General features: G+C 41.7%; 1 protein-coding gene across 4 annotated transcripts in view; it reads right to left on the reverse strand.

Moving 5' to 3' along the window:
- zgc:158263 (ceramide kinase family protein) overlaps window positions 1-23,509 on the reverse strand; it is a 31,780-nt gene extending 8,271 nt beyond the window's left edge. Inside the window, exons 1-13 of one of the 4 annotated variants that reach the window (XM_021565818.3) lie at window positions 22,970-23,509; window positions 21,896-21,994; window positions 20,634-20,771; window positions 20,150-20,278; window positions 19,870-19,933; window positions 19,444-19,589; window positions 19,098-19,172; window positions 18,272-18,424; window positions 17,169-17,274; window positions 16,214-16,317; window positions 15,731-15,927; window positions 15,237-15,523; window positions 12,194-12,446 (exon numbers count right to left, since the gene is read on the reverse strand). In XM_021565818.3, the coding sequence (XP_021421493.3) occupies window positions 12,326-12,446; window positions 15,237-15,523; window positions 15,731-15,927; window positions 16,214-16,317; window positions 17,169-17,274; window positions 18,272-18,424; window positions 19,098-19,172; window positions 19,444-19,589; window positions 19,870-19,933; window positions 20,150-20,278; window positions 20,634-20,771; window positions 21,896-21,994; window positions 22,970-23,096 (1,746 nt within the window). In that variant the 5' untranslated portion in view covers window positions 23,097-23,509 and the 3' untranslated portion in view covers window positions 12,194-12,325. Of the gene's footprint in view, window positions 1-12,186; window positions 12,447-15,212; window positions 15,524-15,730; window positions 15,961-16,213; window positions 16,318-17,168; window positions 17,275-18,271; window positions 18,425-19,097; window positions 19,173-19,443; window positions 19,590-19,869; window positions 19,934-20,149; window positions 20,279-20,633; window positions 20,772-21,895; window positions 21,995-22,969 lie in introns of those variants that run through there. The other 3 variants (XM_090202686.1, XM_021565819.3, XM_090202687.1) reach the window with 3 other exon arrangements.
- Window positions 23,510-23,780: the final 271 nt, after the last annotated feature.

Consider the following 23,780-nt stretch of genomic DNA (forward strand, 5'->3'; position numbering starts at 1 on the left):
CTGAAAGGCCACTCAGCAAGGAAAAATAGAACTGTTTGGCCATAATGATCATTGTTATGTTTGGAGGAAAAAGGGGGAGGCTTACAAGCCAAAGAACACCATCCCAACCGTTAAGCACGGGGGTGGCAGCATCATGTTGTGGGGGTGCTTTGCTGCAGGAGGGACTGGTGCACTTCACAAAATAGATGGCATCATGAGGAGGACAATTATGTGGATATATTGAAGCAACATCTCAAGACATCAGTCAGGAAGTTAAAGCTTGGTCGCAAATGGGTCTTCCATATGGACAATGAGCCCAAGCATACTTCCAAAGTATTGGCAAAATGGCTTAAGGACAACAACTGGTCATCACAAAGCTCTGACCTCAATCCTATAGGAAATTTGTGGGCAGAAATGAAAAAGCGTCTGCGAGCAAGGAGGCCTGCAAACCTGACTCAGTTACACCAGCTCTGTTAGGAGAAATGGGCCAAAATTCACCCAACTTATTGTGGAAGGCTACCCAAAATGTTTGATCCAAGTTCAACAATTTAAAGGCAATGCTACCAATACTAATTGAGTGTATGTAAACTTCTGACCCACTGAGAATGTGATGAAAGAAATAAAAGCTGAAGTAAATCATTCTCTCTACTATTATTCTGACATTTCACATTCGTAAAATAAAGTGGTGGTCCTAACTGACCTAAAAAAAAAGGGAATTTCTACTAGGATTAAATGTCAGGAATTGTGAAAAACTTACCTCCGACTTCAACTGTGTGTTCACTTCTGTTCTGCAATTGCAGATACATAGGATACATTAAGTACAATTCAATGCCCATATTAGCATACCACATCTTTTGATTGCATGCGCAGCATATTGCTTCATTGCTGGAAGTATGCTAGTGTTAATGTTGGAACATAACTGTGGTTTCACAGTATGTGAAAGGAAGTTAATGACTTGTTGAACTAATTCCACTGTCTGATAAGAAAGGGGTTTCTTTGAGATACGCTTTAAGACCAACCGCATGACCTACTCTGCTCAGCAACCACACTACTATTTAGGCTACTTTGTGAGTTCTGTTATGGAAACGTGGCGTCTTGCTTGTTGTAATTGCCCAACTAGTATATCTATTGGGAGTGCCTCTCTTCGTATAGTTCCATCTGGTTTGAAGTTCAAACATGGGGTTAACCAAGTGTGTGTGTGTGTGTGTGTGTGTGTGTGTGTGTGTGTGTGTGTGTGTGTGTGTGTGTGTGTGTCAGTGTCAGTGATACAATAGGGAATAGGTATAACCGCACAGTGTGGTAACAGCCAGGAAGCCGACTGGGGGATAGAGAGGGTAAAGAAGAGAAGGGGGAGTGAACACACACTGACTGAAATGTGCTGCATCTACCTTTATCCAGTGCTGAAAAAGAGAGAAGTTTAGGACTTAAAATGTTGGTCCGCTTATGTGAGTCTGCCTATCACAAATGATTATCCTCATTCACTACAGTTGAGTGCATTAAAAGGTTCATTTTCAAAATACCTGCGCTGCAATGCTGTAAGTCTTCTTGACTGTCGTCAATGTTGTGTCTAAATGACCCACATATCCACTACTCACAACATGGCCCACGTTGACTAGGTCAATTTATAGTTTTACTCCAGTAGGTAGGTAATGTGTAGGTTGGATATTGGACTTGGCTCACGTGACAGACTCAGTGTCATGTACATGCTTTTCACTGCACCAGTAGGAGACAGAAAATATGAGGAGTACTTTCAAACATAACATTATAAGCACATTTTTGTCTGAACTTCTATCCCTTCAGGGAGATTATGTCAAGAAGAATATTTATCCTACACTATGGTGGGTGAGATGTTTTTGTGTTGTCTGATGTTTTCTGTTAGTTATTTGCCAACTGCTTCTCTACGTCCCTAGTCTCTGAAACATCATTCTAATTTATGACTGCCCCTAAATGCTGGTCAAGGTTTGTCATCTCAACCTACCGGGCACATATTGGTTAAATCAGCGTTGTTTCAATGTAATTTGTCAACATAATGTGATGTGGAACCTGTAACACTTTACTTGACACTCAGCATCATAACACGAAAGCGAACTTCTTGGCAGAGGAAAAAAAAGGTTTTGACACTCCTTATGTAGGTGTCATAACCAGCCATAAAATAACGCAATACACTGTATATCACAACAAGTGTAACTGTATGGGTCATGACAGTGTTAGGACCACAACTTGTTTCATCACAATGATGGCATATTTATTTCATTTCATTTGCGATTTTCATGAATAGTTAACGTTGTGTTATGCAAATGAGCTTGCTGATAGATTTACACAATCCTGGATACAGGGGTTTTTTCATAGCTAAACGTGACGCAGAAAACGGAGCGATTTGTCCTAAACAAATAATCTTTCAGGAAAAACTGAACATTTGCTATCTGAGAGTCTCCTCATTGAAAACATCTGAAGTTCTTCAAAGGTAAATTATTTTATTTGAATGCTTTTCTGTTTTTTTGTGTAAATGTTGCCAGCTGAATGCTAATGCTAAATGCTACGTTAGCCATCAATACTGTTACACAAATGCTTGTTTTGCAATGGTTGAGAAGCATATTTTGAAAATCTGAGATGACAGTGTTGTTAACAAAAGGCTAAGCTTGAGAGCTAGCATATTTATTTCATTTCATTTGCGATTTTCATGAATAGTTAACGTTGCGTTATGGTAATGAGCTTGAGTCTGTATTCACGATCCCGGATCCGGGATGGGGAGATCAGAAAGGTTAAATAAAGGTGTAAAACATTTTTTTTAAATAAAATACTACATGATTCCATATGTGTTATTTCATAGTTTTGATGTCTTCACTATTATTCTACAATGTAGAACATTGTAAAAATAAAGAAAAACCCTTGAATGTGTAGGCGTGTACAAAATTTTGACTGGTATTGTAGATTGATTAATAATAGCTGCTTTCGACCGTTTTGAATGGCCTTTTCTATTCAAAACTTTGGAAGCTTTCAACTTTCCATCTGAAATAATACATTTTAGAAAATATTGTAGAAATGTCCCAAAAATATATGCAAATAATACATTATCTGAGGAAATTGCTTTAGAAAGGGGCACAAGACAGGGATGTCCCCTCTCTCCCTCCTGTTTGCACTGGCAATTGAACCGCTTGCAGCAAGAATTAGGCAGGACCCAAAGGTAACTGGTGTCAGTATTAGTAAACATGAATATATACTAAACTTATTTGCAGATGATCTCCATACCTGACCAATATTGAAAGCTCAATGGCCCCTTTGATAAAAAATATTTTCTGCATACTCAAAAATATCAGGATATAAAATGTATGTGGAAAAAAACTAAATAATGGCAATTGGAAAAAAAATATTAAAAAATGAACACAAAAATTAAATACTTGGTTTTTTTTTGTGTTTTTTTTAATTTTACCCCTTTTTCTCCCCAATTTCGTGGTATCCAATTGTTGTAGTAGCTACTATCTTGTCTCATTGCTACAACTCCCGTACGGGCTCGGGAGAGACGAAGGCTGAATGTCATGCGTCCTCCGATACACAACCCAACCAGCCGTACTGCTTCTTAACACAGCGCGCATCCAACCCGGAAGCCAGCCACACCAATGTGTCGGAGGCTACACCGTGCACCTGGCAACCTTGGCTAGCGCGCACTGCGCCCGGCCCGCCACAGGAGTCGCTGGTGCACGATGAGACAAGGAGATCCCTACCGACCAATCCCTCCCTAACCCGGACGATGCTAGGCCAATTGTGCGTCGCCCCACGGACCTCCCGGTCGCGGCCGGTTACGACAGAGCCTGGGCGCAAACCCAGGGACTCTGATGGCACAGCTGGCGCTGCAGTACAGCGCCCTTAACCACTGCGCCACCCGGGAGGCCTTAAAAATTACATACTTAACATAAGTATACTAACTTTATTTTACTTCTCAACAGCATATATAATTAAATTGAATAACATTCCATAAATCTTACAGGTAGAATAAAACCTCTTGAATAGCATGGCTGCAAAAGTTTTTGAATTTATTTTCAGTAATACCAATACCAATACCAATACCAATACCAAAGACTTTATTTTTAAAAAGTATACTCTGTCATAACAGACTTTATATGGCCAAATATATGGCCAAATGTATATATTTCTAAGTCTGTGGGGGGTTTTAACCAAGCAATTTGATACAATTCCAAGACTTTTACTTGCAACATATAGTTAAATGCACTAAAGAGGAGCAACTGGTACATATTGAAGATGTGCATGCTCATCCCCAGAACCTTTTTACATGTCTATTTTCAAATGATGAAGCCAGCAACAGTAACAACTTTATAATTAACCTCTTGAGTGTAGGGGGCAGTATTTTGATGTTTGGATGAAAAACGTACCCATATTAAACTGCCTATTTCTCAGGGCCAGAATCTAGAATATGCATGTAATTGTCAGATTAGGATAGAAAACATTCTAATGTTTCCAAAACTGTCAAAATATTGTGTGTGAGTATAACAGAACTGATACTGCAGGCGAAAACCTGAGGAAAATCAAACCAGGAAGTGGCCTCTATTTTGAAAGCTCCATGTTCCATAGCCTGCCTTTGCTCCATTTAAAGGGATATCAACCATATTCTAGATGGCTTCCCCATGGTGTGACCAGTTTTTAGACATAGTTTCAGGCTTTTATTTTTAAAAATGAGTGAGAAAGATAACATCCCGTCATCGTATGGCTGGGTGCCAGCAGCGTTTTGTATGCGCAACAGCTTGGTGCAGCCATTTTCTCTCTCTCTCTACTATTTCTGAAGCTACATTCCCGGTTGATATATTATCGATTATATATTGTAAAAACACCTGAGGATTGATTATAAAAAACTTTTGAAATGTTTCTACGAACATTAAGGATACTATTTGGAATTTTCGTCTGCGATGTCTTGACCGCTCGAGCCTGTGGATTTCTGAACATAACGCGCCAACCAAATGGAGGTATTTTGGATATAAAAATAATCTTTATGGAACAAAAGGAACATTTATTGTGTAACTGGGTGTCTCGTGAGTGCAAACATCCGAAGATCATCAAAGGTAAGCGATTTCATTTGTTGCTTTTCTGACTTTCGTGACCAATCTACTTAGCTGCTAGCTGTTTGTAATATTTAGTCTACTGAGAGAGATGTGCTTACATAAACGCTTGGTATGCTTTTGCCGAAAAGCTTTATTTAAATCTGACACGCCAGGTGGATTAACAACAAGCTAAGCTGTGTTTTGCTATATTGCACTTGTGATTTCATGAAAATTCAGCGGTGGTTGACAAAAATGATCCCGCTAACGGTCATAATTATACGCATATTCTAGATTCTGGGCCTGAGAAATAGGCAATTAAATTTGGGTACGTTTTTCATCCAAAAATCTAAATACTGCCCATCAGATTTCAAAAAGGCTTTACGGCGAAAGCACACCTTGCGATTATGTTAGGTCAGCGCTAGTCACAGAAAAGCATCCAGCCATTTTCCAAAGAAGGAGAAGTGTCAGAAAAGTCAGAAATAGCATTATAAATATTCACTTACCTTTGATGATCTTGATCGGACTGCACTCCCAGGAATCCCAGTTCCACAATAAATGTTTGCTTTGTTCGATAAAGTCCATCATTTATGTCCAAATACCTCATTTTTGTTCGTGTGTTTAGCCCAGTAATCCAAATGCATAATGCGCAATCACTTGTTCAGACGAAATGTCAAAAAAGTTACATTACAGTTCGAAGAAACATGTCAAACGATGTATAGAATCAATCTTTAGGATGTTTTTAACATACATCTTCAATAATGTTCCAACCGGAGAATTCCTTTGTCTTTGTCTAGAAATGCATTGGAACGCAGCTACCTCTCACGGGCGCATGCGTGATCAGCTCATGGCCTTCTGCAAGACCTCTGGCTCAAACAGCTCTCATTCTCTCCTCCTTCACAATAGAAGCCTCAAAAGACTGTTCTAAAGACTGTTGACATCTAATGGAAGCCTTAGGATGTGCAATATGACCCCATAGACACTGTATATTCGATAGGCAATGACTTAAAAAACTACAAACCTCAAATTTCCCACTTCCTGGTTGGATCTTTTTTCAGGTTTTTGACTGCCATATGAGTTCTGTTATACTCACAGACAACATTCAAACAGTTTTAGAAACTTCAGAGTGTTTTCTATCCTAATCAGATGCATATTCTAGCTTTTGGGTCTGAGTAGCAGGCAATTTACTCTGGGCACCTTTTTATCCAAGCTACTCAATAGTGCCCCCCAGTTCCAAAGAAGTTAAATGGAACCATGAGAAAACCTGTAGGAAACGCTATGCTGAAGTACTGAAATTCCCACCTACGAAACATATGGTTCTCAGAACATTAGGTGCTAGCTGGGTATCCTGCACCATTCACAGAACTTTGTGGGAACTTTGTATGCAAAATAACCACAGGACAACCACACTCTCACCAACTACTAAGAAATGTAAGGTTATCAAATAGTCACGTACCAGCTGGGATGTCTTTACTATTAGGCTCATAGTAAAGTGTCACAGTATGATTTGCACTCTGATCTCATGGTAAAAATGTATGGAGATTGTGTTAGAACCTCATGCTCCTCAGGTACAGACATGGTGTAAAACCTCGTGTTCCGCATGCACAGACTATGGTGCAGAAACACATCGTCCGTAGCTACAGACGAGACAGCATGCAAAACCTTGAACACAGAGTCTGTTCCCATGAGACAGCACATTTATAGATTTGATTTCCTCCTTGTTCATGAAGTACTATGCAGCTTTCATCACAATGAAGCAGGAGCTTTTGTCCAAAGCAACTTACAATACAGTGAGTAGATACATTTGAATTACATACTGTATGTGTATGTAATCCTGTGGGAATTAAAAGGACCTTGGCGTTGCAAGTGCTATACAATGCTTGACTGTGACTGAAATACAGTACCTTCCGAAAGTATTCACACCCCTGATTTTTTACACATTTTGTTATGTTACAAAGTGTGATTAAATGAATTACATTTTCCTTTTTTGTCAATGATCGACACAAAACTCTAACGTTAAAGTTTTTTTTTCTTAATGAAAAATTAAACACTCATATTTTTTATATGCGTTGCATATAATCAATCCAGTGCCTGATAATTTATCATCTAATCACAGCCTACTTCGCCAAACAGGGGAGGATTTAACAAAAGCGCATTGGCGAAAAAAGCACAACCGTTGCACGAATGTACCTAACCATGAACATCAATGCCTTTCTTAAAATCAATACACAGAAGTATATTTTTTTAACCTGCATATTTAGTTAAAAGAAATTCATGTTAGCAGGCAATATTAACTAGAGAAATTGTCACTTCTCTTGTGTTCATTGCATGCAGAGTCAGGGTATCAACTCCTGAGATTAGGCTGGCAATACTAAAGTGGCTATTAGAACATCCAATAGTCAAAGGTATATGAAATACAAATGGTATAGAGAGAAATAGTCAACGCGTCAAAATTCCTATATTAACTACAACCTAAAACTTCTTTACTGGGAATATTGAAGAACTAGGAATATTGAACCACCAACATTCATAAATTCTGAGCAAGGAACTTAAACGTTAGCTTTTTTACATGGCACATATTGCACTTTTACTTTCTTCTCCAGCACTGACTGATATATATATATATATGACATTTTGGTAAGCAGTTCCAGTGTATATTTGGCCTTGTGTTTTAGGTTATTGTCCTGCTGAAAGGTGAATTTGTATCCCAGTGTCTGTTGCAAAGCAGACTAAACCAGGTTTGCCCCTAGGATTTTGCCTGTGCTTAGCTCTATTCCATTTATATGTGTCCTTAATAACTCCTTGCCGATGACAAAAATAACGATAACATGATGCAGCCACCACCATGCTTGAAAATATTCTGTACAGACTTCCTTCTTTTCACTCTAAGTTAGTATTGTGGTGTAACTACAATGTTGTTTATCCATCCTTGGTTTTCTCCTATCACAGCAATTAAACTCTGTAAATGTTTTAAAGTCCCCATTGGCCTCATGGTGAAATCACTGAGCGGTTTCCTTCCTCTCCGGCAACTGAGTTAGGAAGGTAGTCTGCATCTTTGTAGAGACTGGGTGTATTGATACACCATCCAAAGCGTAAGTGATAACTTCACAATACTCAATTGAATATTAAGTATCTGCTTTTTTTTATTTGTACCCATCTACAAATAGGTGCCCTTCTTTGCATGGCATTGGTAAACCTCCCTGGTCTCAACTGATGTACCTTACAGATAATTGTGTGTGTGTGTGGTACAGAAATCGGGTAGTCATTCAAAAATCATGTTAACTACTATTTTTGCACACAGTGAGTCCATGCAACTTGTTATGTGACTTGTTAAGCACATTCTTACTCCTGTACTTATTTAGGCTGGCCATAACAAAAAGGTTGAACACTTAGCTTTTAGTAATTTATTTTTTTAAATCCACTTTGACATTATGGGCTATTTTGTGTAAATTCAGGCTGTAACACAACAAAATGTTGGAAAAGTTACGTGGTGTGAATACTTTCTGAAGGCAATGTAGGTGCCAGTATTCATTTGGGTGCCAGTACTCGTACTATGTATATTTAGGTGCAGGAGCTCCACAATACTTTGGAGCAGGATGTGCAAATGCAGGAGCTGAAGCAGTAGAACATTTCAGATTCCGGTACTCAGCTCCGGTGAGGTCCTGCCCAAGTCAAGTATTGGTGCTATGTTCTTACCAACTCAGCCACACAGGGACAGTTGTTTTTGGATCCTGTCCTCTGTACGTGGCAGGGACTCCAGACAACCACGGACTATAAAGGGAAAGCCAGCCACATCGGGGACACCGACGCCTCGCTCCAGGACAAGCTAAACACCTTCTTCACCCGTTTCAAGGAAAACAACGTGGCCACCGCCTCTCTGTGGCCGACATGAGTAAGGCATTTAAGCATGTTAAATCTCGCAAGGTGTGTTTGTGGACATATTCAATCTATCCCCATCCCAGTCTGTTGTCCCCACTTGGTTCATGATGTCCACCATTGTTCCTGTACTTAACAAAGTGAAGGTAACTGAACTAAATATGTGATCAAGAACCCGCGCCAACAGAAAGACGGATCAATCTCAGATAAAGCATCCGAGCGGGCGAAACAGCTGTCTCAGTATGTGTAGAGCATGCATCTGATGCTGTCTGGACCAAAATAGTATGGCATGTCATACTATTTCTGTCCAGACGGCATCAGATACATAGTAAGACAGAGGGGCACTGTTTCGTTCACTAGGATGCTTTCTCCGGTGAGAGAGTTTCAGCAGAGAGGAAGAGGAGAAGCGAGAGGGCTCACTCTCACCAAAGTTTGTCCAGAATAAGCCCAATGCATTTCTACGGGCATAATGTGCAGACTTAAGCTTGTCGCCTGCCTTCCCTCCTTTGGGATAATGACTACAATTGCTAGGGTGGAGACATTAGCACTCATCATTATAGACAGATATCTGGTTTCAGCCTCTTGCAAATTGGAAAGGAAAGTTAGCGGGTGCACAAAGCCCTATTAGGACGCTGGCTTCCCCTAAATTAATGTTTTGCCCAAATGATATAATTACTCCTGTCTAAATAAAAACATTCAAAATACTTTACCAGAGAGCATGACTTACATGCTGACCACACTGCCTGTGTTGCAAAATACATTTGTTATTCAATAATTTCATCCAAACTGCTTGCGCACTTCAACGAGCGACTGCATAGCCAGGCACTAAAATAGAATTTGGTTCTATTTTTGACATGTGACTTGCTGCAAGTCCCGCCTCTCCCATCTCCTCATTGGGTTTTAGGAGCATATACCCATGTGGGTGATTAAAAGATGAACTGAGGTCCACACTCCAGTCCAGTTGGTGGTGGCATTGCACCTTGGTTGCCAACCGCCATTTAAAGCTCACAGAAGAAGAATATGGAAGATGGAGAAAACAGGTTTTGTTTTCAACTGCTAGTGTGTCGAGTGAAGCGAATAGTACAGAAAGTGAGAATGAATGGGTTACAGTGGTGAAGAAAAAGGGAAACGAGAAGTAAAGCTGTGTTGGAAAATTGGAAACCAATAGACTCGTTTGTAGTCAGAGTGAGGGTTTTGGATCAATGCTACTTGTAAAAATCCATTTAATGTCTCCAGGACAATCTGGAATGTGATGAAGGAAAGTGTGGAGTCGGAGAGTGCGAGAGTCACAATAAGTGGTCTTTATTTAGATTTGTTTGTGTCTGCGGAGAAGAAGAAGCGTGTTTTAAGACTCTAAAAGATATCGGAGTGGAATGTTTCCTGTATAGATTTTCCTAGCAGGGCGCCTAGCAAGAGGTTATTTCTGGGGTGGCGCAAGAAAGAAAGGCAAAATATGTAACTGAAGCCATCGATGGAGTGGTTGGTGCACGTTGACTGACCTGTATGGTGGATGGAGAAAATAAATTCACTTCATCCATGCTACTGATCTTTGATGAGTCAATCTCTTCTCATATAAAGTTGGGATTCATGAGATACCCTGTAAGAGCTTTTGTGCACAAGCCCTTTCATTGTCATAAATGTAAAAGATTTGGCCATGTGTTGTAGGAGATTTTCGATATAAGTTTAAATATTAGACATGTGTAAGCAGAATGAAGGGCGAAAGCCCATGTGAGATGACAAACGCGTTGTACACCGAGATGTCCAAGATGTTGAAGAATATCACAAGTGGCCAGCGTAGGGTTATTTTGCAGCTGTAGCCAGTCACCAGCTTGTCTAAATTGTCCACCACTCTTTTTGTGGCATTGTAATCCGTTATGATTTCTGTTTTTTGATGTTCCTGGCCACAGATTCTCCCATCCCTATGCAGCGTACTCATGAGTACCAGCTTTTTGCCTTTCTTTGGCACTTAGGACACTAGAGACATGTGGGCCATGAACACAAACTTAAAGGAATTGGTAGGCTTGTTCTGTGTATTAAACAGCTGAAGTGGGAGCTCTGGCTTGTTTTTTTGTGCTGTTCCTACCATTGTCAGCTTCCTCTTGAGGAGCTCCTGTCCCAGCTTGTGCGAAGTAAAAAAGTTATTGCATGTGATGATGTGGCTACGAAGTCCCTGTGTCACGTCCAGGACAACCCGCCTCCCTTGGTTCTTCTCAGGGGCTCCTTCATCTGACTTCCCCAGTTCCCCACTGGCAAGGTCCACTCATATGATGAAGCAGCATCACAGGCAGCCCAGATCTTGATTCCATATTTTGCGGGTTTAGACCGTATGTACTGCCTGAAGGGGCAGCGGCCCCTAAATGGCATAAGCTGCTCATCAACAGTAATGTTGGGCCCAGGGTTGTAAAACAGGGGAAGGCGGTCCAACCACAAGTCCCACACAGATAATACCATCCAAATTTGCAAACTCTCTTTTCTAAACTAGAAACCTAACTAATTATATTTCCATCTACTGTTCCTACATTTCTATCACTCAGTCCAGGCTTGCTCTAGGCGTAAGTTGCTCCGCTGTGATTGGCTGATGACTGACACTATTTTCTGTTCCTCTCTCTCCAGGTATATGGCCCAGCTCTGAGTATTCCTTCACTCTACAGCCCACACACAACACACACACACTCACACTCACACATACACACACCACACACACTGCTCCAGTCATTTCAACAATAAACAGACACAGACAGACTGACTGACTTCTGGGGCTGGAAGCGCCAAAGGAAGGAGAAGGACTGAAAGACCCCAAATGTATGTTACTACCTTAACAATGACAATGGCTGATTCATCAAGCTGCACTGAATGGAATGTTTGTTTGTTGGTTCATCTGCCCTGCTTCTCTGCTACTTAGATCAACACTGTGCTTCAAGGAGATGATCTTAAGGTTCAAGAAAAACAGGTTTGTCCTATTGTATACATACAAAGCCACAGATTCCTCAGGTAAATGTCATTGTTAAGCCAGAGGGATGTCAGTTCTACGATAAACAATAAATCATGTGGAAGCTCGACCTTCTGCAGAGTAAAAAGTTGTGTACATTTATTAGGTTTTCAATTGTTGTGTGTACAACATTTTCATAACTGCAAAAAACTGCTTAAGTGAACATAACATGTTAACAGAAGACGTCATAGAATATGTCATAGGCTACTGGCATCAAGGCATTTTATGTAGAAAAAAGTATTCCTATAACTGCCTTCATATTCAAACCTCCATCTTAAGACTTAGGTATTGAAATACTCACACTGGAAACAGAAAGGAAGCCATTTCATTGGTCGTACCCGGCAAAATCATTGATTCCAATCATTAATGTCGTCATCTCTGGCATAGTGTTTTTCTCTACAAGTAGTGTGAATGGACCCTAACACAGGCTTCCTCAGTTGTTGAGGACACATCTCCCTTTGCAGTTCCTGTGTCCGTCTTGGCACTTCCTGGTGGGAGTGGCTGATCCGTTCTCAATGCCCCGGGCATACAGACGCACAAGCTGACCATGAACCCTGGGAGGGAGGGAGAGAGGGAGGGAAGGAAGGAACAGCACAACAAGAGAAATGAGGACAGAGTGTTAGGATCGTGCTGATCCTAACAATACTGTGCTGGCTCCAAAAAAAAAATTCTCACAAAGTCCTTTCCAGCACGATTTCAGCTACTATGGTGTATGAATTACCAGGCCAGAGAAATACAACACTGCTCAGCTCAGTAGTGCCCTCAATAGTGTCCTGACATAATAATGTTTTATTACATAAAACTAGAGGGGGAGAGGCGATTCTGGAATATGTTCCTGGATTCATCCGATGGTATTGAGAAGTTTACCACATCAGTCGCCGGACTCATTAATAAGTGCATCGACAACATAGTCCCCACAGTAACTATACATACATATCCCAACCAAAAGCCATGGATTACAGGCAAAATCCACACTGAGCTAAAGGCTAGTGGGGTTGGGTTAAATGTGGAAGACACATTTCAGTTTAATGCATTCAGTTGTGCAACTGACTATGTATATCCTTCCCTAGAGCTGCTGCTTTCAAAGAGCGAGACACTAATCTGGACGCTTCTAAGAAATCCTGCTATGACCTCTGACGAGCCATTAAAACAGGCAAAGCATCAATACAGGACTAAAATCGAATCCTACAGCGGCGTCTATCACGGATTACAAATGGAAACCCAGCCGCGAGCTGCCTAGTGATGTGAACCTACCAGACAAGCTAAATGCCTTCTGTCGCTTCGAGGCAAGCGACACTGAACCATGCATGAGAGCACCAGCTGTTCCGGAGGACTGTGTGATCACGCTCTCCATAGCCGATGTGAGTAAGACCTTTAAACAGGTTAACATTCACAAGGATGCAGGGCCAGATGGATTATCAGGATGCGTATTCAGAGCAAGCGCTGACCAGCTGGCAAGTGTCTTCACTCACATTTTCTACCCCCCTCCCTGACCCAGTCTGTAATAACTACATGTTTCAAGCAGACCACCATAGTCCCTGTGCCCAGGAATGACTATTGCCCTGCAGCACTCACATCTGTAGCCATGAAATGCTTTGAAAGGCTGGTCATGGCTCATATCAACACCATAATCCCAGACACCCTCAACCCACTCCAATTCACATACCGCCCCAACAGATCCACAGATGATGCAATCTCTATTGCATTCCACACTGTCCTCTCCCACCTGGACAAGAGGAACACCTGGGTGTGAATGCTGTTCATTGACTACAGCTCAGTGTTTAATACTATAGTGCCCTCTAAGCTCATCATAAGGATCCTGGGACTGAACACCTCCCTCTGCAAATGGATCCTGGACTTGATGATGGGCCACCCTTTGGTGGTGAGGGTAGGCGACAATACATACGCCACACTGACCAGTAACACGGGGGCCCCTCAGAGGTGCGTGCTTAGTCCCCTCCTGTACACCCTGTTCAATCATGACTATCATTAGGTTTGCTGACGACACAACGGTGATAGGCCTTATCACAGATGACTATGAGACAGCCTATTGGGAGGAGGTCAGAGACCTGGCAGTGTGGTGCCAGGACAACAACCTCTCCCTCAACGTCAGCAAGACAAAGGAGTTGATCATGGAGTGGGTCGAGAGATTTAAGTTCCTCGGTGTACACATCGCTTAGGATCTATCACGGTCCACACACGCCAACACAGTCGTGAAGAGGGCATGACAACTCCTCTACACCCTCAAGAGCCTGACCAGATTTTGCATGGGCCCTCAGATCCACAAAGTTCTACAGCTGCACCATTGAGAGCATCTTGACTGGCTGCATCACCGCTTGGTACGGCAACTGCTTGGAATCCGACTGCAAGGCACTACAGAGGGTAATGCGTACGGCCCATTACGTTGCCTAGTCACTTTATTCCTAAATGTATGTACATATCTACCTCAAGATACATCGTACCCTTGCACATCAACCCGTGTATATAGCAAATTTATCGTTACCCATGTATTTATTATTACGTGTTATTACTTTTCTATTATTTCTTTATTTTCTTTCTATGCATTGTTGGAAAGGGCCTGTAAATAAGCATTTCTCTGTTAAGTCTACACCTGTTGTTTATGAAGCAAGAGACAAATCAAATTTGATTTTAAGCAAGGGATCAACTCCGAGGTTTCGTATGGGGGCCAATGAGAGACTGTCGAATTTGGTCAAGATAAAAGTGAATTACTATTTTGATAGGTGAGGCTTATTTCTTTTAATAGAATTTTCATAATGCTTTTGTTTGTTACGAGTGTACTGATATGACATTCTCGTAACTTTTAGAAAAACAATTGTATATTGGAGTTGTACCTGTTGTTCACACATGTTATTGCCCCCTCATTGGCTAGAATGTTCCCACCTGATCTGGCCTCCTCCTGCCTGCCTTTTGCCTTTGCGGGCATACATTTCAATTTTTAGAGCGGTCAGTCTACCATCTTGTTAATATAATAGATCACAAACCCTGTGTGTTTACTCTAGAGACTTCCTGTTTTTTTTCATGGGCTGCGTCACAGTCCACTGCGTCACAGTCCAAACTCCTTCATCGGTCGTTCGCATATGCGGTAGATAGGCTATTGTCAGTCCCTGTGTTTGTCACACATGAGAGGATGCCAAAATAGTTACTTTTCACGTAATTGTCTGTCTACTCTGAACAGTTTGAGCTAGACTTTGAGTCAACAGGGTTAAAGGGGTAGTAGAGTCTCCAGATAATGCCTAAAGCAGACTACTAAATGTACACTGAATCTTTAATGTCAGGTAAGACAATAATTAGTGATTTACATGATCTGATGAGTCATCCCTTACTTGCAGGAGATCTCAGTGTGAGGCAGTATCTCTCCGTCACAGTTCCACACAGACACTGCAGGAGCCTTACTGCAGCACAAACCACACAGGAAGTCTTTCTGCCCTCGCTCCTCTCCTCTTTCTACCAGGTGCTTGTGGGAACCGCTTCGGCTTGGTCTCTTTCCTTCCTCCGTCATCCCTCCATCATTCACTCTCTCCCGCTCTTCATCCCTGTCCTCCTCTTCTCCGGTAGGGAGAGAAAAGCGTACTGCCTTCACTCGGTGGACGTCCACGAACGGCAAGTCAAACTAAAATACAGCAGATAGGAAAGACATTTTATGCATCTATTGAAATATTTCTGTCTCAGATAACTGATATTTCCATACTGCAGTGCAGTACTTGAAGCCTGGCAAGCCAGTCCACGTACAATAGAAATGTAGCGGGCAGTCATGGCTGCAGAGTTTGGATTTTTAGTCTGGCTACATTTCTTGTGGCCTCGCTGAGGTGGTCTTCACCTGGTCCTGTGTGCTGGTGTGTCTGTGTAGGAAGGTAAGGAACCCTAAGGGGTGTGTGTCCCGTACGATGATCAGGTCACCTGTCCCATCGGCCAGGTGTGCGGAGGGGGACAGGCCCAGGGGACTGCGAGGACAGGAGCTGGACATACAGGTGAGGGACACAGCCCTGAACCGGCCCTCCACACTCACCCACTCACCTGCAGCACGGGGCAGAGAGAGCAGAGGAAGTTCTGTGACACACCAGGGTTTGAACCCTGCTCTCCTGCATGCCACAAGACTGTTAGCCCACTGAGCTAAAGCCAAGGCATTAACTCTGAGAGCTAACATAAGACTTCCAGTATCAGGCAAAGTTACTCACCACCACAGTGTGGTTCATTGAACCACCTCCATGCATTACATCGGATGTGTGTAGACTGGGTGTACACTGTGTGTAGACTTTAGTGTCTGTGTAGACTTTTTATAGACTGTTTGTAAGGGCCTTACCCTCAGTGTCACTGCTGAATTGACTGAAGTGGGAGCTGTAGAGGGAACTAGCACCTGGAGAGTGGGGGAACAGTCTCTCTGTGCCTTTAGAACACACACTGCACCTGGAACACACAGATTACCAACTATTACTTGTTTTACACGTGACATAGGTATAGTGTAATATACTCAGTGATGTAACAACAGCACATGTTCCTGACAGCCATACATTCCATTCATATGTGTATCATCATCTCGCACTCCCTTGGGGGTAACTATCCATCACATACAAAAGAGTCTTTCAAAGTCACCCGCGTCCCGTACTGTAGCATCTCACAGTCACTTACACTCCCTCACAGATCGTGGGGCAGTTATTTCAGACAAAAGACATTGGGTATAGTCTTTCACAGAGGTAGGCTACACTCTTCTTTCACAGGCACCAGTGTCTCTATCCTCTCCCAAGGAGGTGCTGTCTCTCCTTTCTTCCGGATCAGCTTACTCTACGTTTTCATGGAAACTGCCCTCCTTAAGGTACAGATGTACACCCAACACCAGGGTCTCTGTTGCAGGTGGAAGTGACTGTAACTGAGTGAATTGAGGCTGTGTCACTTTCGCCTTCTGATGATGTATCCTAGCTCCGAGAACAGTTTCTCTCCACTGGACTGGGATGGTTGAGGTACAATGAAATCAAGGGCAATTATTTTCTTTCAGGACCTTATATTTGAGATGGGTAGCGATATCAGAACCCCCTCTGTTACCATCAGCAAGTTGTTAATGCTAAGCTTATCAATATGTGGTCAAGAACGCACTCTCTCAATCAGAGGAGCATGTGCAACCTCTTTAACAGATAAAGAGGACCATCCTTTCCTTCGTCCCTTGATCAGCCTCATCTGCTGTAACTGCCAGTTTGTTGTTTTGGATCTTTGTACCAGGCAGTGAGTGTCTTTATTCTCTAAGAAATATAGTTAGTAGTTACCCAGAGAGGCAGCGTGTATTGTCCCTGGGGCTGGAGAGCTGGGAGTCTGCTGGTAGGTACTGAATTACGCCTGCATAGCTCCTGTTACTTAGGTACACCATAGCACCTGGGGGAAGAGTGGGGTTAGCAGCCATCATATGTCTCGAACTCATACTGTAAACACATGGAGACCGAAACACACAGAGGGAGAGAGGATAGATTTTCTCTAATAATTAGTATGTAATATATATATATATACACACACACAGTACCAGTCCAATGTTTGGACACACCTACTCATTCCAGGATTTTTCTTTTTTTAAATTATATTTTTTTATATTATTGACTAATAGTGAAGTAAACCATATAGAATTATGTAGTACCCCAAAAAGTGTGAAATCAAAATATACATTCTTGGCATTCTCTCAACCTGCTTCACGAGGTAGTCACCTGGAATGCAGGGGTGGTATACAGAAGATAGCCCTATTTGGTAAAAGTACATATTATGGCACGAATAGCTCAAATAAGCAAAGAGAAATGACAGTCAATTATTACTTTAAGACATGACGGTCAGTCAATGCGGAGAATTTCAGTGCAGTTGCAAAAACCATCAAGCGTTATTATGAAACTTGCTCTCATGAGGACCGCCACAGGAAATGAAAACCCAGAGTTACCTATGCTGCAGAGAATAAGTTCATTAGAGTTAACTGCACCTCAGATTTTAGCCCAAATAAATGCTTCACAGAGTTCAAGTAACACAACATCAAGTGTTCAGAGGAGACTGCGGGAATCAGGCCTTCATGGTCAAATTGCTGCGAAGAAACCACTACTAAAGGACACCAATAATAAGAAGATACTTGCTTGGACCAAGAAACATGAGCAATGGACATTAGACCGGTGGAAATCTGTCCTTTGGTCTAATGAGTCCAAATTTGAGAGTTTTTGTTGCCATGTCTTTGTGAGATGCAGAGTAGGTGAATGGATGATCTCCGCATGTGTGGTTCAATATTAGACCACTCAGCTTCGCTTCATACGTAGTGACCGCATCACATTGTGCCAATGATCACATGAATGCAAACCTCCTCAACAAGTATTATTGCTTTAATTTTCCATTACATATGTACCTGAGTAGTCATATCTGAGAGGCCCCATCCAACGGTGTCTCTCGCTCTCAGCCAGCACGTCACCATAGAACCCGTACCCCACCAGAGACACAGAGTACCGCACCAAAGACGAGCGGTGGTGGACAGAACACACATCCAAAGGCTGAGAGTCTCCTGCAATGGTTTGTGGGAAGGTGAAGGACAAGGAGGGTTTAGAGGGGTGTCAAATTCATTTTGCCCCGGGGGCCGCATTCGTTCTTCAACCAGGTCCAGAGGGCCGCACTGAGAATGTGTTATATTTCCTCAGAGTCAATAAAATATAACTAGTCTCTATCCATCATTTTGGGGGTTTTCTATATTCCCTGACTCTCTAGCTTTCCTTTCAGAGATTATTAGCGAGCTGGACAGTCAAACTGTAAGTTCAATTATCATTTCTGCACAGATTCGATTTGATTTTAGTCATTTTAAAGGATATTGAGTTTGTTTCCCCTCCCTCCAAAAAATATTTCATATAAAAAATATGTTTTACTCAAACGACCGCGGGCTGGTTTGGACCCCCTTGTGGGCCGGATCCAGCCAGCGAGCCTTATGTTTGACACCCCTAGTTTAGATCATGATTTTGAATATTGGCATGAACATCACAACTCTGCCCCTGTAAAATGATGCTGCTGCTTATGGCTGCCAAAATGGTTGCATATGGCTCCAGTAAAGCGATTCTGTTTAGTTGGCTAAAATGATTTTAAGTAACACCAGAGCTATAGATACTGTATAACAAAGTCAACTACAATGTAATCTAAAATGTGTTATTATGTTTTAATAAATGTGTTCATTTATGATCATATCTCACCAATGATAATGTGCAGAGCAGAGGTCACTGGGTCGTTGACTCCCACAGTGGCGAAACACACACAGTCTGTAGAGCCTGAGGAGAGAACACACAGACTCATATCAGTCTCATATAGGACACAACTCTATAGTCAGGGTGAATCTTAAGTCTTAAGTCTTTCACGATTCCTTGTGTCCTCCCTCCTCGCCGCCCCCCAAAACTTCAAAAGGACACGAAGAGAACATACACTTCCTTCTGCAGTTTTGAGGAGGTGGGAGAAGATGTGAGGAGAGATGCAAGAAATTAAGTCAGAAATGTTTATATCAACCAAATGCCTTTAATTTTTAACCAATAATGTCTATCTCACCTGCAGGAATGATGCCAATGTGAAGATCACATGACTGTAGCGTTACGGAGGGGTCATGCTCCGATAGCCCTGCCTCCTGCTGTGTTCGGCCAATAACACCGTGCAGCAGCTCACTGAAAATTCCGTCCCCGCCCACACACACCACACTGAGGTAGAGACAAACATTAACAGTCAGTGACGTGATTAAATCCAATCCCAGGTATGTTTAAAATGGCCTCCTATTGCGTACACAGTGCACTACTTTTGACCAGAACCCACCATAGGGCTCTGGTCAAAAGTAGTACACTATATAGTGAATAGGGTGCCAAATAGTAGACTTATGGGACATACCCCCAGTTTAATATTATTAACAGATTGTTTTGTGTGGATCTAACTGGCTGCCATAGTGTTACTGTTTACATGACAACATTGTAATGTCTGACGTACCCATCGAAACCAGTCAGGTCTTTCTTCAGTATGTGGTCTCTCGCCTGGTTGGCGCGTTCTGTCACTAAATGACAAAAACAAATCAGCATTTTTAGAAACACAGCAATAGACCATGTCAGTATGAGCATAGTCATGCCAATATCACGCCAATAGCAACACGCAATGCAGTTTTCAATGCACCTTCTATAGACAAAACACAAAATACACTTAACTACCAGTTATACCAGTTGAAGTAAGTCACAGAATTTTCGGCATTACTATTGTCTCACACGGGTCTCACCTACAACATGAGAGCTGATACCTGCCAGCTCAAACAGTGGGGCCACCAGAGAGTGATAGATCTGCCTCCCTTGTTTCTTTCCTCCAAACGGGTTGATGAACACCAACAGCCTGTGAGGACGAGAGGGGCCTGGGAGAGGAGATGAGAGGATGGACAGGTCGGTAGAAAGAGAGCAAATTAAAGGAAAAGAAGAGGCAGACAGGAGGAAACATGAAAAACGACAGAAGGCAGACATTCACACTACATAAGCATGTGTAAATAAAAGTATGCCTGTGTTTATGAGCCATAAAGTCAGGCTACATAGTGGATTATATGTAGTGGATAAGTACGAATGCCCACAAGGGACATCCTACTACAATGTTAATACTGGAGGACATGATCTTTGATCTTGCATTGCCTTTGAACCTAAGGGAATAAATACAGTTGAATTGTTACATTTTATTTAATTAGTGTCCTTTCTCGGGACAAGTGACTTTATCCTTACTGTGTGTTTTGAGGGCAATCCTCAGCTGGGTCATCCACTGGTCTCTGAGGTCCCTACTGGGACAGCAGAACTGGGTCCTGCCCAGGCGCCATAACAACCCATAGGGACTACCGCTGCTGCTGCGTTTCACATAGAACACTGCAGAACAGGACACACAGTCGGGAGGGGGAGAAAGAGAGAGATTTCCCTCAGATTACACAGACCAACAATGAATTTAAAAACAAATCCAATTTTGATAAACTCCCATATCTATTAGGTGAAATACCACAGTGTGACATCACAGCAGCAAGATTTGTGACCTGTTGCCACAAGAAAAGGGCAACCAGTGAAGAACAAATGAAACCCTTATTTATGTTTATTTTCCCTTCTGTATTTTAACAATTTGCACATTGTTACAACACTGTACATAGCCATAATATTTTGTGGGTGTAATGTTTACTTGTTCATTTCTGATTGTTTATTTAACTTTTGCTTATTATCTATTTCACTTGCTTTGGCAATGTAAACATACAGTATGTGTCCCATGCCAATAAAGCCCTTTGAATTGAGAGAGTCAGCCAGAGTGAGCGAGAAAGATCAATCAAAATGAACCAAATTACAGCACAGTCAAAATAAAAGTACCTTACCGACTGGGAGACACAAGCACAAAGCACAAAGCAAAATGCTGTGCTATCTGGCCCTAAATCAACAGTACACCATGGCAAACCATTTGACCCTGGTTACTGATCAGAACCTTTAGTAAAACCTTGACAAAGTACAGGCTCAGTGAGCACAAACTTGCCACAGAGAAGGATAGACACGGGAAAACCTGTCTCCCTGTAGAAGAAAGGCTGTGCAACCACTGCACCACAGTAGAACCTGAGATAGAGCTGCATTTCCTGACAAAACAATTAGTGTCCTTTCCCCAAATTTGAAAGCTTTTATTCAAGGTTTCAAAGACCTCTCTGATGAGAATAGGTGACCTGTCCTGTTGGGGGAAGATGCAGAGAGCTGTGCATTGGCAGTGCCCTACATTGCTGCCTGCCATAAAATGAGGGACAGTGTCTGACAGACCAACCTTCACATGTCCTCTATGCCATTATTATTGTTGTCCATTGTCTGGTTATTTTTACCCTTGATTATTGTTGTTACTGATTATCCCATTGACTATGGACGTTTTACTGACTTTCCCCCCTACAAAGAACTTGTTTTAGTTGGATTTTGTATTGTGTTTAATATTGGCCCCGCTCATGTCTCTTACCTGGGGTAGTAACATAACTCACCTGTGAATTCTCTGTCTGTGTCTTCAGCTACTGACCTCTGGGGTAGAACCTGCACACGCCCTTCCTCCACACCAATAACCTCAGATACTGGTACTGAAACTGTGATCACAGACAGACAGACAGACACACAACATTATGATATTTTGCCTTTAAAGGTGCAATATGCAGAACTTGCCTAGTTCGACTAATTTTAATTGGTGTCAAAACAAGCAGTAATTGTGTACAGAATCATTGTACCATCTAAACCGCTGTGAAATTACTTTTACATAACCATTTTCAGCTGTTTGAAGCTGGTGCACAAAACCGAAAGTAAAAGAGCAAAAAACGAAACTTACTGCAATAGGTAACTTTTTGAGTGACCCTACCAAATTCAGGTGCTTATTGAAAATATATTTCACAACGGTTTAGATGGTACAATGAACTGAAATTAGGAAAACTATTAGTATATTAGCAACCAGGAAATGGCAGAGCAATTTCTGCATAATGCACCTTTAAGAATGGGAAGCATAGAAATATCACACATGGAACATATCTACCACTTCTTAGACTTGCTTTCAATTAAAATGGCAGATCTATAGCTCATATTTCTATGTGAATTTGATCGGGTCGCCCAAAAAGCTTTAACCTAATAAGGCTCATGTGACTCTTGATTTGTGTGTGTACTGTGCATGTGTTTTCTTTGTTTTAACCGTGTTAAGTTATCTGTAAATTGTGTTTTGTGTTGGTGCTGTATAACTTGTCCCCAAGACAGGTTTGGTGACTTTCTGTTAGTGTCGCATGGAACACATTCGCTCTACTTACAAGCATTGGTAACGCTGGTGTGATGGAATCATACCATATGAGGCTACTCAAGTGTTCCTTTTATTTCCTTTAATCTCAGAGTGAAAGAGATTGTTGTGCAGTTTCAGGCAATTTCAGATTAAATCCTAGATAAATCTTATATAAGCCTAGCCTATATACAATTGTATTTTAAATAAATTTATATAATGAAATGTACGCATTAAAAAAAGAGAGCGAGTCGCATAGATGCCGTGCATGATGAAAGTGATTGATAAAAGGATAAAAGGCACTCACCGGTCTTCTTATCGCGGTTCTTCTTATCAAGCTCAGTCCAGTTGAGGTGCCAGCCAGTAAGTGCTGCCCGGTAACGTTTCTTACCGATCCATAGACTGGACTCCAACCGTACTGGATCTACGTCCATACTACATTTATCTCTATAAACGTATATAGAGAACTACAATCCTGTCTATCTCACTATCGCAGAAGAATGTCGGCAATGGTAAAACAACGTGTTCTACACATTACTCCAATAATTCCATGCAATTGATGAACTCTCAAGATAACAGCTCCATTCTAAGAACAATGTCTCGTTATCTTTTTTATTTAAATGTAACCTCTATTTAACTAGGCAAGTCAGTTAAGAACAAATTGTTATTTACAATGACGGCCTACATCTTAAGTGTTGTTCAGATACCATAACTCTCTGATAAAAACAATAAGATAGGGAACTAGACCCGCCAGCAAAACTTCTCAGTATCTGTAAAGTCTTTCCCTTTACAGTAACAAGTTTGTCTGTGACAGGTAGGCTACTGTTCTAAAAAAAATATCCCAAAATATCCACCCCTCCCTCATCTCTCACCTGTCTGCAACATTTGCGTGCTGCTCTCTGATTGGATGTTGAAACCTGCAGGTTAATTCGCATAAATTGTCATGTCAAAATATTGGATTCCTTTGACTCTTTAGCCACTTTTAAATGCTCTGTATGAATTAATACATTTCATAAGCCTGTTTTCTTTATAAAGCCAGGTCTAGTCTTTATTGCCTAAACTGTCTGAACTTGAATGCACATTGAATTGAGAAGTTGCCTATGATGTTGACTTAATAA

This window comes from Oncorhynchus mykiss, chromosome 16, assembly GCF_057628025.1.
Source record: "Oncorhynchus mykiss isolate SJ-2025 chromosome 16, ASM5762802v1, whole genome shotgun sequence".
Lineage (NCBI taxonomy): Eukaryota > Metazoa > Chordata > Actinopteri > Salmoniformes > Salmonidae > Oncorhynchus > Oncorhynchus mykiss.